The sequence below is a fragment of the Salvelinus fontinalis genome, chromosome 21 (genome assembly GCF_029448725.1).
Source record: "Salvelinus fontinalis isolate EN_2023a chromosome 21, ASM2944872v1, whole genome shotgun sequence".
In the NCBI taxonomy this organism is placed as follows: domain Eukaryota; kingdom Metazoa; phylum Chordata; class Actinopteri; order Salmoniformes; family Salmonidae; genus Salvelinus; species Salvelinus fontinalis.
In genome coordinates, this window is record NC_074685.1 from 18,403,647 (window position 1) to 18,419,075 (window position 15,429).

Below are 15,429 nucleotides of genomic sequence, written 5' to 3' on the forward strand. Positions count from 1 at the left end.
CATAATCAACACACATAAGATACAAATGTTATACACCAGCTTTAAGATAAACTTATTGTTAATCCAACCGCTGTCAGATTTCAAAAAGGCTTTACAGCGAAAGCCAACCATGCGATTATCTGAGAACAGCGCCCAGCAGACAAATCATTACAAACAGTTAGCAGCCAAGAAGAGGAGTAACAAAAGTCAGAAATAGCGATAAACTGTATCACTTACCTTTGATGATCTTCATATGGTTGCACTCCGAAGACTCCATGTTACACAATAAATGTTTGTTTTGTTCGATAATGTCCCTCTTTATGTCCAAAAACCTCTGTTTTGTTGGTGTGTTTTGTTCAGAAATACATTGGGAACAAAGCGCAGTCACAAAAGACAGACAAAAAATCCAAAAAGTACCATAAAAGTTCATAGAAACATGTCAAACGATGTTTAAAATCAATCCTCGGCTTGTTTTTGTCAAAAATAATCAATAATGTTTCAACCGGACAAAAGCTTCGTCAATAGAAAAGGAGAAACAAGAAAGGCGCTCTCCCGGGCACGTGCTGGACTCATGTCTGGAAATTTCCACTGTCCTCTCATTGAAAGTGCTGTATCTCCCTCATTTTTCAGAGTAAAAGCCTGAAACAATGCCTAAAGACTGGCCACATGTAGAGGAAGCCATAGAGATCATGAACTGGGTCCTAAGTCTTTGGCTTTCAATGGAAAAACAGGCATTTCAAAATAAAAGCACTTCCTGGATGGATTTTCCTCTGGTTTTCACCTGCCATATCAGTTCTGTTATACTCAGACATTATTTACATTATTATTACATTAACTTTAGAGTGTTTTCTATCCAAATCTACCAATTATATGCATATCCTAGCTTCTGGGCCTGAGTAGCAGGCAGTCTACTTTGGGCACGCTTTTCATCCAAAATTCCGAATGCTGCCCCCTACCCTAGTGAAGTTAATCCAAAGGGGTAGGCAAGAGAATGGTCGTGGACAGGCAAAAGGGTCATAACCAGATCAGAGTCCAGGAGGTACAGAGTGGCAGACAGGCTCGTGGTCAAGGCAGGCAGAAATGTCAGGCAGGCGGGTACAAAGTCTAGAAAAAGGCAAGGGTTAAAACCGGGAGGACTAGAAAAAAGAGAATGCAAAAGCAGGAGAATGGGGGGAAATGCTGTTTGACTTGGAAACATACAAGACGAACTGGCACAGAGAGACAGGAAACACAGGGATAAATACGCTGGGGAAAATAAGCAACACCTGGAGGGGGTGGAGACAATCACAAGGACAGGTGAAACAGATCAGGGCGTGACACATTGATTGGCTAGTGATGTAAATTGGTGGTGGGACAGCCAGGAGGAAACGTTTTTTCAACTGGTTCATATTGGACAAGAAATTGCGCAAAAGCGAATTGAATAGAACACTGTAATTTAATGTATCTTGTCCAGTTGTCTGGCGTGATGATCGGGCTGGGGTGGCAGTCTTTAATTGGCATTGTGGTGCTCTTCATCTATAGAATATCCAGTCATCCATCCTCTGCCTCCCTGCTTCATGGGACAAGCATGTGGACCAAGAACACAGTTGATATTGAACTTGACATTATACACACTGAAAACGTATTGGGACAATGAGCTAAATTTGACCACACCAGCATTGGCGAATAATAACTGTTGGTCCTGAACAGAGAATCCTTGTTCACAGGACATCCTATCCATCTGTGCTGTATACTATATAGGCCTAGTTGTATTTTGCACTCTGTTTACTAGCCACTATTGCTCACCAAAGCGATGTTATCTATGTTGATAGCATGTTGTGTCTGTGTTGGAAGGTGGACAGCAGGCTGTTCCTCGCTATCGCTTCAGGAAGAGAGACAAGGTGCTCTTCTACGGCAGGAAGGTAATGAGGAAGGTTAGTCATTCTTAAAATGTGTTCCATATGGCACCCTAATCCCTTTATAGTGCCACTACTTTTGACCTGGTCCCATAAGGCTCTGGTCAAAAGTAGTGCACCAATGAATAGGGTGCCATTTGGGATACACATCTGTTCACTCTCCTACTTACCAACCTATTGACAGAAAGGTATGCCTACTGTAGCGACCTTAACCCAAGACCTAGCGAGCTCGTCAAGAGGGTCAGATCTCCTGGCATTCGGTGTTAGGTTGACAGTCACTGGACCTGGGATTGAGTCCCAGTCGGGGTTTCCTCCTGATTTCACTACATACTACCTTTACCTTGGGAAATGGAAGAGACTCTTCACCAAGTCACTTATCTCCATTCCTTGCATCGTTTATCATGGCCCGTTGTAACGATCATCTGTGGTGGTAGAAGGATCGGACCAAAGCGCAGCGTGCTAAGTGTTCATGTCTTTAATAAAACTCCAAAAACTGAACACAGGAACAAAAACAATGATCAAACGAAACAGTACCGTGTGGCGAACAAACACTGACACGGAAACAAACACCCACAAACCAAAAGTGAAACCCAGGCTACCTAAGTATGATTCTCAATCAGGGACAGCGATTGACAGCTGCCTCTGATTGAGAATCATACCAGGCTGAACACAAAACCCCAACATAGAAAACCACACATAGACTGCCCACCCCAACGCACGCCCTGACCATACTAAATAAAGACAAAACAAAGGAAATAAAGGTCAGAACGTGACACCCGTACTCATAAAGTGCCTCAGAGTAGGAGGGCTGATCTAGGATTAGTTAAACATTTCAATTCAAATAAATATGATTATATGGTCAGCGGGGACCTGATCCTAAATCAGCAACTATTAATTTTCTGAGACACTTTATGAATAGAGGCCCAGGACTTTAGCATGCCAATCCTTATTCCCATTCTTTCAGAAGAAAGAATGGGAATAAGAATGTTACGTATCAATTCTTGGAATTGAGTGTGAATCTCCTGTGATTTGTCTTCTGATGATAAGAAATGTTAGTTACGTGTTTCCCATCTAGAACGCAGAGCAAAGTAGCATTTTGTGCCTTTCGTAACTCATCCCTTCATCCCCTTCCTTCCATGGATTCCCTCTCTGTCTCTCTCTGTCACTTGCAGGTCCAGACCCTGTCCTCCCCTCTGTCCTCTACCTCGAGTGTCCAAGCAGTGCCCTCGGAAGAGACCCAAAGTCCTGAGTATAGCTCGCAGGTAGGCTACCATCTTTAGAGGCTGTCACACCACTACTCAAAAAAGAGGAAATTATATTTAAGAAGGGCGCACTAGTCTATGCCATCTAATGTGTGTGTATGTTCTAGGATCCTGCGTATCCGTAAGGAGCTCCCAACCCTTCAGCCCAAGGAGCCCCCTCCATCCCTACTGGAGGCCGACCTGACTGAGTTTGACGTGCAGAACTCCACTCTCCACTCTCACACACCAGTAGCAGTGTGTGTGTTCTCTGTCTAACTCTATGTTGTCTCCCTCTGCTCTCAAGGTGCTTGGCCACTTTGAAACGTTCCTGGAGCTGTGTTGTCACATGGTCTTGTGGAGCTACATGAAGGGGAGGGGCTGTTCCGGCTGGGAGATGATTCCAATAGCATCTACGTGGTCCAGGACGGACGTCTGGAACACTGCATCCACGAAAACAGAAGACCAGGCTAGAATACCTGCATACCTGCTGGGAATACACCATGAAACCCATGGTGTATACAGAACTAGCCTTAACCCTAACACCAGCATCCACTGACATTTTTGCTTAGTCAATATCATAGATGTATTTTTATGAGTCACTCCGTGCACATAGGGGAATTTAGCTTTCGTGTGTGGTACAGGATGGTACAGAGCCGGTTGTGAAGGACGTGCTCCCGGGGGACAGTGTTCATAGCCTACTCAGTATTCTGGACATCAGATGGAGTGGAAATATAGTCTCGTCCCAAATGGCACCCTATTCCCTTTATAGTGCACTACATTTGACCATAGGGCAGTTGTCAAAAGTAGAGCACTATACAGGGAATTGGCTGTCATTTTGCACGAGACTATATCTCCGTTCCATCTGACACGCCTCACACAGCCTCTGTTCTCCTCTACCCACCACTTCACCTATCCATGCATCTCTCCCTCCTCCCAGCCAGCTCTCAGCTCATCCCTCCCTCCCTCCACTGCTATACCTATGTTCATCTTTGCTCCCTCTCTATTCTTCTCCTGCTTATTTTTCAATCTGCCTATTCCTCCCTCTATCCTCCTCTTCTTATTTCAGTGTTCCATCCACATTAATCTATTTCCATCTTCCTTTACCAGATTAGGTCACTCTGGTTAACCCTCCTTCGCTCTCTCTGTCTTATTTCCCATCTCTTCCTTGTGTGATTGGTTGGTTCCTGTGTCCCTCAGGGTTACTCCGCCCCCTATAAGACACTGTCAGCACGGGCTGCGTCTTGCTTCACTATCCTGCGTCTGCAGGATAGAGAAGCCTTCCAGTCTGTGTTTGAGTAGTACCCCGAAACTCTAATGCGCATCATTCAGGTACGACCCCAACCCTCAGCCTGGTCCTAAACTGATTCAAACAAACAGGACTGTTTGGATGAGACCCCCTAATGGCAATGTCTGCGTCTCAAATTGCACCCTATTCCCTATGGGCCCTAGTCGAAAGTAGTGCACTATGTAGGAAATAGGGTGCCATTTTGGAGACACCCAAGGATGTAAACTCTGCCTAACCTGAGTTGAAAGTACACCCTGATTGTTCTGAAGAATAGTGCTCTTGTGGCTGTATTACAGCCATTGTGGTGTTTGATCCACGTTGGTGTGTGTGTCCCAGATAATCATGGTGCAACTCCAGAGAGTGAGCTTCCTGCCCTTACATAACCACCTGGGCCTGACCACAGAGCTCTTCAACCCGGTGATACACACACTTACACAGTACAGTACACACTCCAGCGATATCGTGCTCACACACACACACACAACCTAATTTCACACACAATTTGTGACGGTTACTGGGGTGGTAGGAGTCTGGTCAGGATCCCACACAGACCCCACCTACAGGAGAACCCTGTCTCCAGCCCCCCCCCCCCCCCCCCCCCGCCATACGAGCTGGCCAGAGTCATCATAGACGAACGCCCCTCCAGCCCTGTCATTTATAAGGTGAGCCTCCGTTCTTCCTCCCTTCCCTATCCTTTACACCTCTCTGTGTGACCCAAATGAAACACTATTCCCTATATGTCATATAGAGAATAGGGTGCCATTTGGGTCACCGATACCTTTGCCTCTGGGCCTGCGTCTGCCTCACTAATGTCTGAATCACTCCCCTTCCCTCTCTGTCCTCCCACCTCTCCTCCAGTCCATCCTGAAGAAGAGTGTGACCATGCAGCACACACCCTTGGCGGTGTTCCACTACACAGACAGTGAGGGATGCTCTGACAACGTTCACCCCAGCAAGGTCAGCTCCATCGTCCAGACCTGCTGGGCATCATCAAGCTGCACGTGAGCAGTTTTGGACAGGGAGTACCATATAACGTATAATATACAGTAATATGTACGTAGTATATATGGTTAAATATGGTAATCGAATTAGTGTTGCACGGTATATCGGGACCACGGTAATATCACGGTGCCAAAACTTCATGATAGCAACATTTTAGAACACCGTAGTCCCGTTTCATATGACACTACCTAATTCTTCAACACGACCGATCTAAAGACTCTTCTGGCGCCTGTTAAAAAATGTTTATAAAGTCAGTTTTGTTTAAAAGTTCTGTTGAATTTAAGCAACAGCCACTAGTCTTTTGTAGGTGCAGATCCAATAATATTAACTTTAAGGCTCTCTGTGTACTTTGCTCTGTTCATCTTTCCCTCGATCCTGACTAGTCTCCCAGTCCCTGCCTCTGAAAACATCCCCACAGCATAATGCTGCCACCACCATGCTTCACCTTGAGGGTGGTGCCAGGTTTCCTCCAGATGTGACGCTTGGCATTCACGCTAAATAGTTCAATCTTGGTTTCATCAGACCAGAGAATCTTGTTTCTTATGGTCAGAGTTCTTTAGGTGACTTTTGGCAAACTCCAAGCGGGCTGTCATGTGCCTTTTACTGAGGAGTGGCTTCTGTCTTGCCACTCTACCGTAAAGTTCTGATTGGTGGAGTGCTGCAGAGATGGTTGTCCTCCTGGAAGGTTCTCCCATCTCCACAGAGGAACTGTGGAGAACTGTCAGAGTGACCATCGGGTTCTTGGTCACCTCCTTGACCAAGACCCTTCTTCCCCGATTGCTCAGTTTGGCCGGGCGGCCAGCTCTAGGAAGAATCTTGGTGGTTCCAAACTTCTTCCATTTAAGAATGATGGAGGCAACTGTGTTCTTGGGGACCTTCAATGCATAGGTAATTTTCTGGTACCCTTCCCCAGATCTGTGCCTCGACACAATCCTGTCTCGGAGCTCTACAGACAATTCCTTCGACCTCATGGCTTGGTTTTTTTCTCTGACATGCACTGTCAACTGTGGGACCTTATATAGACAGGTGTGTGCCTTTCCAAATCATGTCCAATCATTTGAATTTACCAAAGGTGGACTCTCAAGGATGATCAATGGAATTAGGATGCACCTGAGCTCAATTTCGAGTCTCATAGCAAAGGGTCTGAATTCTTATGTAAGTAAGGTTTTCTGTTTTTTAAATTGTATATATTTGCTAAATGTCTAAACTTGTTTTTGCATTGCCATTATGTGATATTGTGTGTAGATTGAGGGGGGGAAATGTTTTGTATCTATTTTAGAATGAGGCTGTAATGTATTTAATCTATTTTAGAATAAGGCTGTAACGTAACAAAATGTGGAAAAGGGGAAGGGGTCTGAATACTTTCCGAATGCACTGTATTATGTGCCTACTATGCCTGTTGAATATAATTATCATATACAGAAATGGGCATACAGGCTGTTGTATGCATTATACGTCTGTTTGTATAGTTTTAGACAAACTGTGCCCCACTTCCCTTTGTCTGACCTCTCTCTGACCTTTTATTTTCTAGTTGACCTTTTCTCTTTGACCCTGTAGTTGGAGCAGATGCTGGAGGGCAATGAGGTGAGGGCCCAGAAGCAGCTGGTGTTGTTACACAGGGAGGATGGCCCACCACCCCAGGGCACTGTGGAGTGGCTCAACATGAAGAGCTGGATCTCCAGACACCTGCACCTCTCCTGCTCATGCAGGGTCTACTCCAAGAGGAGCCTGCCCAAACTGGTATGCACACGCACGCACGCACGCAAACACACACATCTGATCTGCCAAAACTGCACAATCAGACACCACCCATAACGAAGGTAGACTTGCCAGATAACCCCACTGTTATTTCTAGTGTCCAACCATTTAGGAACTAGTGTGTTAAGCTCTTCTGAGTGTCTGTCTCTCCTCTGCAGATAGAGATGTACCAGCTCGTGTTCCAAAAGCCAGCTAACTGCCATTCAGACTTTTCCCGTCTGCCCAGGGTGCTGACCGGCAATGCCATCGCCCTCATATGGGGGAGGAGGAGCCAGGTACGACCCAATGACTCCTGATCTCTGACTTCTACATCACTGACATCACTAAGCACTATATATAGTCACTTGTCATTTCTGTGAAGTCATACCATGATACACTCAAATCACTGACTGCTTCCACATGTAATTCCTCGCTCTTTTAATTTTATCTTGTTCTCATGTCTTTCCTCTCTCTTCTCCTTCTGTTTGTGCTGTTTTTGTGTTGTGTTCAGGAGATTTTTCAAGGTTGGTTCCTCTTGTCTCTCTCTTGTGTTTTGTTAAGTGCCTTGAACTATGTGTCTTGTTCCCCTTGTGAATTGGTGTGGTACTAGTTTTGACATATGTGGTGATGTAAAACAAGATTATTACTTGGCATAAGTAGAGATGAGTTGTGAGTTTGTTGTGCGAAACCATTTCAAAACATCTGCACTGCAATCTGTTTTTACACCTGCCAGATACAGAGAACGCTGCAGAGACTGGTTATCGCGCCGTCCCAACCTTCGCTCTCTCTCCCCCGCTACTCTCTCCTCTTCCATCCTATCATCTCTTCCCTCTGCTCAAACCTTCTCCAACCTATCTCCTGATTCTGCCTCCTCAACCCTCCTCTCCTCCCTCTCTGCATCCTTTGACTCTCTATGTCACCTATCCTCCAGGCCGGCTCGGTCCTCCCCTCCTGCTCCGTGGCTCGACGACTCATTGCGAGCTCACAGAACAGGGCTCCGGGCAGCCGAGCAGAAATGGAGGAAAACTCGCCTCCCTGCGGACCTGAATTCCTTTCACTCCCTCCTCTCTACATTCTCCTCTTCTGTCTCTGCTGCTAAAGCCAATTTCTACCACTCTAAATTCCAAGCATCTGCCTCTAACCCTAGGAAGCTCTTTGCCACCTTCTCCTCCCTCCTGAATCCTCCTCCCCCTCCTCCCCCCTCCTCCCTCTCTGCTGATGACTTCGTCAACCATTTTGAAAAGAAGGTCGACGACATCCGATCCTCGTTTGCTAAGTCAAACGACACCGCTGGTTCTGCTCACACTGCCCTACCCTGTGCTTTGACCTCTTTCTCCCCTCTCTCTCCAGATGAAATCTCGCGTCTTGTGACGGCCGGCCGCCCAACAACCTGCCCGCTTGACCCTATCCCCTCCTCTCTTCTCCAGACCATTTCCGGAGACCTTCTCCCTTACCTCACCTCGCTCATCAACTCATCCTTGACCGCTGGCTACGTCCCTTCCATCTTCAAGAGAGCGAGAGTTGCACCCCTTCTGAAAAAACCTACACTCGATCCCTCCGATGTCAACAACTACAGACCAGTATCCCTTCTTTCTTTTCTCTCCAAAACTCTTGAACGTGCCGTCCTTGGCCAGCTCTCCTGCTATCTCTCTCAGAATGACCTTCTTGATCCAAATCAGTCAGGTTTCAAGACTAGTCATTCAACTGAGACTGCTCTTCTCTGTGTCACGGAGGCGCTCCGCACTGCTAAAGCTAACTCTCTCTCCTCTGCTCTCATCCTTCTAGACCTATCGGCTGCCTTTGATACTGTGAACCATCAGATCCTCCTCTCCACCCTCTCCGAGCTGGGCATCTCCGGCGCGGCCCACGCTTGGATTGCGTCCTACCTGACAGGTCGCTCCTACCAGGTGGCGTGGCGAGAATCTGTCTCCGCACCACGTGCTCTCACCACTGGTGTCCCCCAGGGCTCTGTTCTAGGCCCTCTCCTATTCTCGCTATACACCAAGTCACTTGGCTCTGTCATATCCTCACATGGTCTCTCCTATCATTGCTATGCAGACGACACACAATTAATCTTCTCCTTTCCCCCCTCTGATAACCAGGTGGTGAATCGCATCTCTGCATGTCTGGCAGACATATCAGTGTGGATGACGGATCACCACCTCAAGCTGAACCTCGGCAAGACGGAGCTGCTCTTCCTCCCGGGGAAGGACTGCCCGTTCCATGATCTCGCCATCACGGTTGACAACTCCATTGTGTCCTCCTCCCAGAGTGCTAAGAACCTTGGCGTGATCCTGGACAACACCCTGTCGTTCTCAACTAACATCAAGGCGGTGACCCGTTCCTGTAGGTTCATGCTCTACAACATTCGCAGAGTACGACCCTGCCTCACGCAGGAAGCAGCGCAGGTCCTAATCCAGGCACTTGTCATCTCCCGTCTGGATTACTGCAACTCGCTGTTGGCTGGGCTCCCTGCCTGTGCCATTAAACCCCTACAACTCATCCAGAACGCCGCAGCCCGTCTGGTGTTCAACTTTTCCAAGTTCTCTCACGTCACCCCGCTCCTCCGCTCTCTCCACTGGCTTCCAGTTGAAGCTCGCATCCGCTACAAGACCATGGTGCTTGCCTACGGAGCTGTGAGGGGAACGGCACCTCCGTACCTTCAGGCTCTGATCAGGCCCTACACCCAAACAAGGGCACTGCGTTCATCCACCTCTGGCCTGCTCGCCTCCCTACCTCTGAGGAAGTACAGTTCCCGCTCAGCCCAGTCAAAACTGTTCGCTGCTCTGGCACCCCAATGGTGGAACAAACTCCCTCACGACGCCAGGTCAGCGGAGTCAATCACCACCTTCCGGAGACACCTGAAACCCCACCTCTTTAAGGAATACCTAGGATAGGATAAAGTAATCCTTCTAACCCCCCCCCCCCCCCCCCTTTAAAAGAGTTAGATGCACTATTGTAAAGTGGTTGTTCCACTGGATATCATAAGGTGAATGCACCAATTTGTAAGTCGCTCTGGATAAGAGCGTCTGCTAAATGACTTAAATGTAAATGTAAATGTAAATGTTATTCATCAGAACCACAAACATGATGAAAGCCCAGACATTACGTCAATCCACATTCCTTTAAGTTTGATGAGGGAGTCTCTCTCGCTCTGCTCTGCTCTGAGTGAGGCAGGGATCCCTGTGGACCTGGTGGGTGGCGTTTCCATCGCCATGGGGGCGCTGGACACAGAGGACCACAGCCGCATGAGAAAGAGGGCATGAGAGTGGGCCATGGTGAGAGGAACCACAACACCTCATCTAGACTCTTTCTCAGTTCTTCTTTCCTCAATTCTTTGAGTCCTCCGTCCTCGCCTCCTTCTCAAAATGCATTGGAAGAAAAAGTCAAAGGGGAGGGAGATTGGATATTTTTGTCCAAAATACCTTGAGAAGGAGGCAAGGAGAGAGGACACACGGAATCCAGGAAAGATAAATTTAGAAATATTAATTTGATCTTCACTCAACCTTTAACTGTCGTTTATTGGCAAGTGTTTACATTTTGTCCAGGATGGTCTAAGAAGTCTTGTGACTTCAATGGGACAAAGTGGTGAAATTAAAGGTGAATTATAAGGTGAATTATAAGGGTTCTCATCGATTTGTTCCCAGTCTTTTTGATGGTGTGTTGCAGGAGAAGACATCAGATTTTAAAAAGGTGTTGCACCTGACCTACCCCATCACTTCTATGTTCTCTGGCGCTGCCTTCAACTCCAGCATTTACAGTGTTCAAGGGCAAGCAGATTGGTGAGGAAGAGACACCTTCACAGCACAGCTGGAGTCTTGGGACTAATTGGCAGAGAAAGTGAATGTGAGCCTCTCTCAGCACCTCTCACAGCACTGCATAGGACTACAGCCTCAGGTACTGTGTAAACCAAATATATTTTATTAATACACCTTTAATGGCTTGTGCTAATTTGCAATTCATTTATATGACTTGATATTGGGTTCATATCGGAGTGAAAGTTTGTTTTTGTTTACTAAGAATACACATGCTATTTTTTTATAATTACTTGAAATGTATAGGATTACTTAGGATGTGTCCCAAATTGTACCCTGTTCCCTATTTAGTGCACTGTTTTTGCTCTTTTCAAAAGTAATGCACTATAAGGAATAGGGTGTCATTTGGGACGCAGAAATAAGACACTGGAGGTATGAGCACAGTTCAGTTGTCAGGGTGGTATTTGACCTTTGACCCCTATAGATGTGGCTGCCCTACGTGTGTTGTGTGCATCAGTGAAGAGCAGTGAAGAGCAGTGACTACTGCGAGTACATCAGACCGCCCATAAACCGCTATCGCACACTGGAGTTATAGATGTACTCACATGACATTAAGCCAATCAATGCAGTATATCTTTTTTAATGTGTGTTTATCCATACAGTGCAGTATAAAGTAGTGCCTTTATCGCAGCTAATGTTGATGCTAGCACCAGAAGCCTTGCATTGTGTTGTAGTAAATGGAACGTCTCTATCGTACAGATCCCATGTGGTTGTAAGAGTGTGTCCTAAATAGCACGCTATTCACTTCAGTGCATTATGTAGGGGATAGGATGGCACAAGAGACGCAACCTGTCTAAATGAAGCAAAGAGGCAGCATGTGTTGTGTGTGAGAGCATGTCAGAACCGGAAGGAGGATGTATCATGAATGTGTTAGTGTGGCATTTCTCTAGCGGTTGGCGAAGTTGATACTACTGTAGGGTCAATGTATGGTCAGCCTCACAGTTCTGGATAGGGTCCAATTCAAAGGCACAATTCATGTGGTACAATAAAGGGCATGTTGAATGAATTCGCTAAATGGAAAGTGCTGTTGGATAATGATTGATGACTACTGTCAAGTTTTGACCTCTTTCTTGTGCAATTCCCCACTTGAAAAGGACAGTCCCTCCACATGAAGACTTTAACTGGATTTCACTCAATAAGCAGCCATAGAATCAGTTGTTTGTCTTTTATTTACCATTCTTTGGTTGGCAGTAAACAGGTGAAAAACTTCAAAGAGATGAAATACAAGTTATTATTTAACTTGACAGCCTAATTAAATACACAAAATTATTCACATTCACCTCAGATAAACACATTTCTGCCATTATAAAATACAAGGTTTCCACTTAAGCAAATGTTTCCCAAAATAGAAACCCACCATTTTTAATCAAATGAGCAGAATCAGTATATTTATCTAAATTTGCATTTTAGCCAAATACATTCAAAATATTTTTAGTAGTAAAAAATTACATTTATTTTCTAATCAGTAGTTAAGCAGACAAATCTTAAATTTTTTAGCCAAAGATTTTTTAGACTATACATTTGTTACTGAATTAAGAACTTGGTTTACTAAGATTTCTACAAAGTTTAAATTACTTTTAACCATTTCAAACAAGTTCTTTGTCAACAATGAATTTGGCTCTTCTTACTTTTCCTTTATACCCCACAAACAACATTTGAAGTTATAAATACCACTGCAAAAGTCCTATCAAAGTTAAGAGTTAAGAGTCTGTGTTTTCCAGAGTATCATTAGCAGTGCACTGCTTAAGTCAGTATGGTCAAACATGGCCAAAATGGCGCTTAACCGGCTGTCTTTCACAGTTTTGTGGAGGGCTTGGACTTGCACAGTCACCTTGATCACAAAGATGAAGTTTCCTTGGTCTTGTGGTTTTATAAATGCTCCTTTCACTGCGGCCTAAAGACAACAGCAGAGCCAGGTGCTGGCACACCCAGATTGCCTGGAAGATTTGTTCCACCTGGTTCACCACTGATTGAAGGAGGAGGAGTTTCACCATTGAGGAGCTCCCAGGCAGTTTGTCAGCACAACTACAGTGAAACAATTAAAGATATATGAATGTGGTGCCACGTTTTACAAAACGCATACATATAGGCTCAGTGAATGCAACAACACTTTTTGTGACGATGAGACAGCCTATAGAGAGGAGGTCAGACCTTGCAGTGTGGTGCCAGGACAACAACCTCTCCCTCAATGTGATCAAGACAAAGGAGATGATTGTGGACTACAGGAAAAGGAGGATCGAGCACGCCCCCATTCTCATCGACGGGGCTGTAGTGGAGCAGGTTGAGAGCTTCAAGTTCCTTGGTGTACACATCACCAACAAAATATATGGTCCAAACACACCAAGACAGTCGTACGACAACGCATTTTCCCCCTCAGGAGATTGAAAAGATTTGGCATTGGTCCTCAGATCCTCAAAGTTCTACAGCTGCACCATCGAGAGCATCCTGACTGGTTGCATCACCGCCTGGTATAGCAACTGCTCAGCCTCCAACCACAAGGCACTACAGAGGGTAATGCATACGGTCCAGTACATCACTGGGGCCGAGCTTCCTGCCATCCAGGACCTCTATACCTGGCAGTATCAGAGGAAGGCCCTAAAAATTGCCAAAGACTCCAGCCACCCTAGTCATAGTCTGTTCTCTCTGCTACCGCATGGCAAGCGGTGCCAGAGCGCCAAGTCTAGGTCCAAAAGGCTTCTTAACAGCTTCTACCCCCAAGCCATAAGACTCCTGACTCCTAATCAAATGGCTACCCAGATTATTTGCAATGTGCCCCCCCCCCCCCACCCCCATTTTTACGCTGCTGCTCTCTGTTTATTATCCATGCATAGTCACCTCTACCTACATGTACAAATTACCTCGACTAACCTGTGCCCCTGAACATTGACTCTGTACCGGTACCCCCTTGCTACTGTTATTTTATTGTTGCGCCTTAATTATTTGTTATTTTTCATTTTTTATAATTTTATTTTATTTATTTATTTTTTACTTCAGTTTATTTGAGTAAATACTTTAACACACATTTTTATTAACTGCATTGTTGGTTAAGGGCTTGTAAGTAAACATTTCACTGTAAGGTCTACAAATAACATTTGATTTGATTGGATCTTTGTCCTGATAGGGAGGGAATTTGTTTAAGCTGGCCCATGGCACTGGGTGGGTGAAGTTGCCACAGGTTCAAAGTGATTCCATTCTTTTAGTAACCTGGTTGCCTCCCTGGCATGAGCCGGCTGCCCTGTTCAAAGCCGATGGTGAAGTCGGCTCAAAACAAAGAGAGGTATGTTCACGCAAGTGGAGAAATTAGTTAGAATTCAAGGGTTTTCACATGCCATTAATGAACATGCATGTAAAGCTTTATCTGCTGACCTCCCTCCCTCCCAGACATATGATATATGTTTCTGAATGATCTGTCCTTCTGCCTCCCTCCCTCCCAGATATATGTTATATGTTTCTGAATGATCCAACCTTCTGCCTCCCTCCCTCCCAGCCATATGATATATGTTTCTGAATGATCCAACCTTCTGCCTCCCTCCCTCCCAGCCATATGATATAGGTTTCTAAAAGAGCCATCATGCTGCCTTGCATGACTATGACTAGTTTGATTTGAGCAAGGCATTACGCCATCACTGGTTTAGACCGGTCACGTGGCGGGCCATAGCCTGGTGAACCCCATTAAGCTAACTATCCCATTGTGTGTGTACACATGCTCTGTTCTCTGGTTGGTGGGACCTGTGATTATATCTGATGGGGCAATACAGAGAGGCCTTTCTGTAAGAACTGAGTGAGGAAGAGCCCTGACTGTCAACTGAATAGCTGGATCCAGCACACCGACGTCCTCAGATTGCTGTAATGCATACCTCCCATAGTTAACCTTAAAGACTTCCCTCACTACAGACAGGGATACAATTGAACACCCCTCACACACACACACACACACACACACACACACACACACACACACACACACACACTTGCATGCTGAGTGGGCTGCCCTGTCCGTCTGGGTTCCTCCGTGATAGTGAGGGATTCACTGGGATTGGAGATGCTGCATTTCTCATCAAGTGTACTGGAAAAATATGTTATCTCCCCTGATTTGGCCTCCCCTGATTTACACTTCAAAAACACACTGAAACCACTTTATAGGTCCAATGCAGCTAATATGAAATAATTTCTGGGTAACGATTGAGTACCTTACTGTGATTGTTTTTAATTAAAATGGTCAAAAAGAAACAAACAATTTCTTAAGCAATAATTTTGCTATGACTGTCTGGGAGTGGTCTGAGTGGGGAGGGGAACATTTAAATGAGGTTTGGAACTCTTTCTTATTGATCTATTCAGGCAGGCTAAAACGCCGTCCCACCAAAACAGGCTGAAATTTCAGGCAGCCTTTTCAAACAGCTCTTACATTAAAAGGTAATTATTCACAATTTCACAGTATTATTCCAACCTTTTATAGTGTGGAAATGTATTAAAAA

At 45.5% G+C, this 15,429-nt stretch overlaps 1 protein-coding gene across 1 annotated transcript; it reads left to right on the forward strand.

Annotated features, from left to right (window-relative positions):
- Positions 1-1,417: 1,417 nt before the first annotated feature.
- On the forward strand, positions 1,418-11,434 carry pnpla7a (patatin-like phospholipase domain containing 7a). Its single transcript, XM_055875736.1, is given in 19 exon segments — positions 1,418-1,508; positions 1,813-1,892; positions 3,047-3,082; positions 3,084-3,136; positions 3,244-3,385; positions 3,420-3,465; positions 3,468-3,571; positions 3,757-3,849; positions 4,313-4,444; positions 4,737-4,817; positions 4,964-5,062; positions 5,259-5,367; positions 5,370-5,401; positions 6,960-7,142; positions 7,319-7,435; positions 10,283-10,417; positions 10,809-10,897; positions 10,899-10,921; positions 11,412-11,434. Coding segments are annotated over 19 exon segments (1,668 nt in total).
- Positions 11,435-15,429: the final 3,995 nt, after the last annotated feature.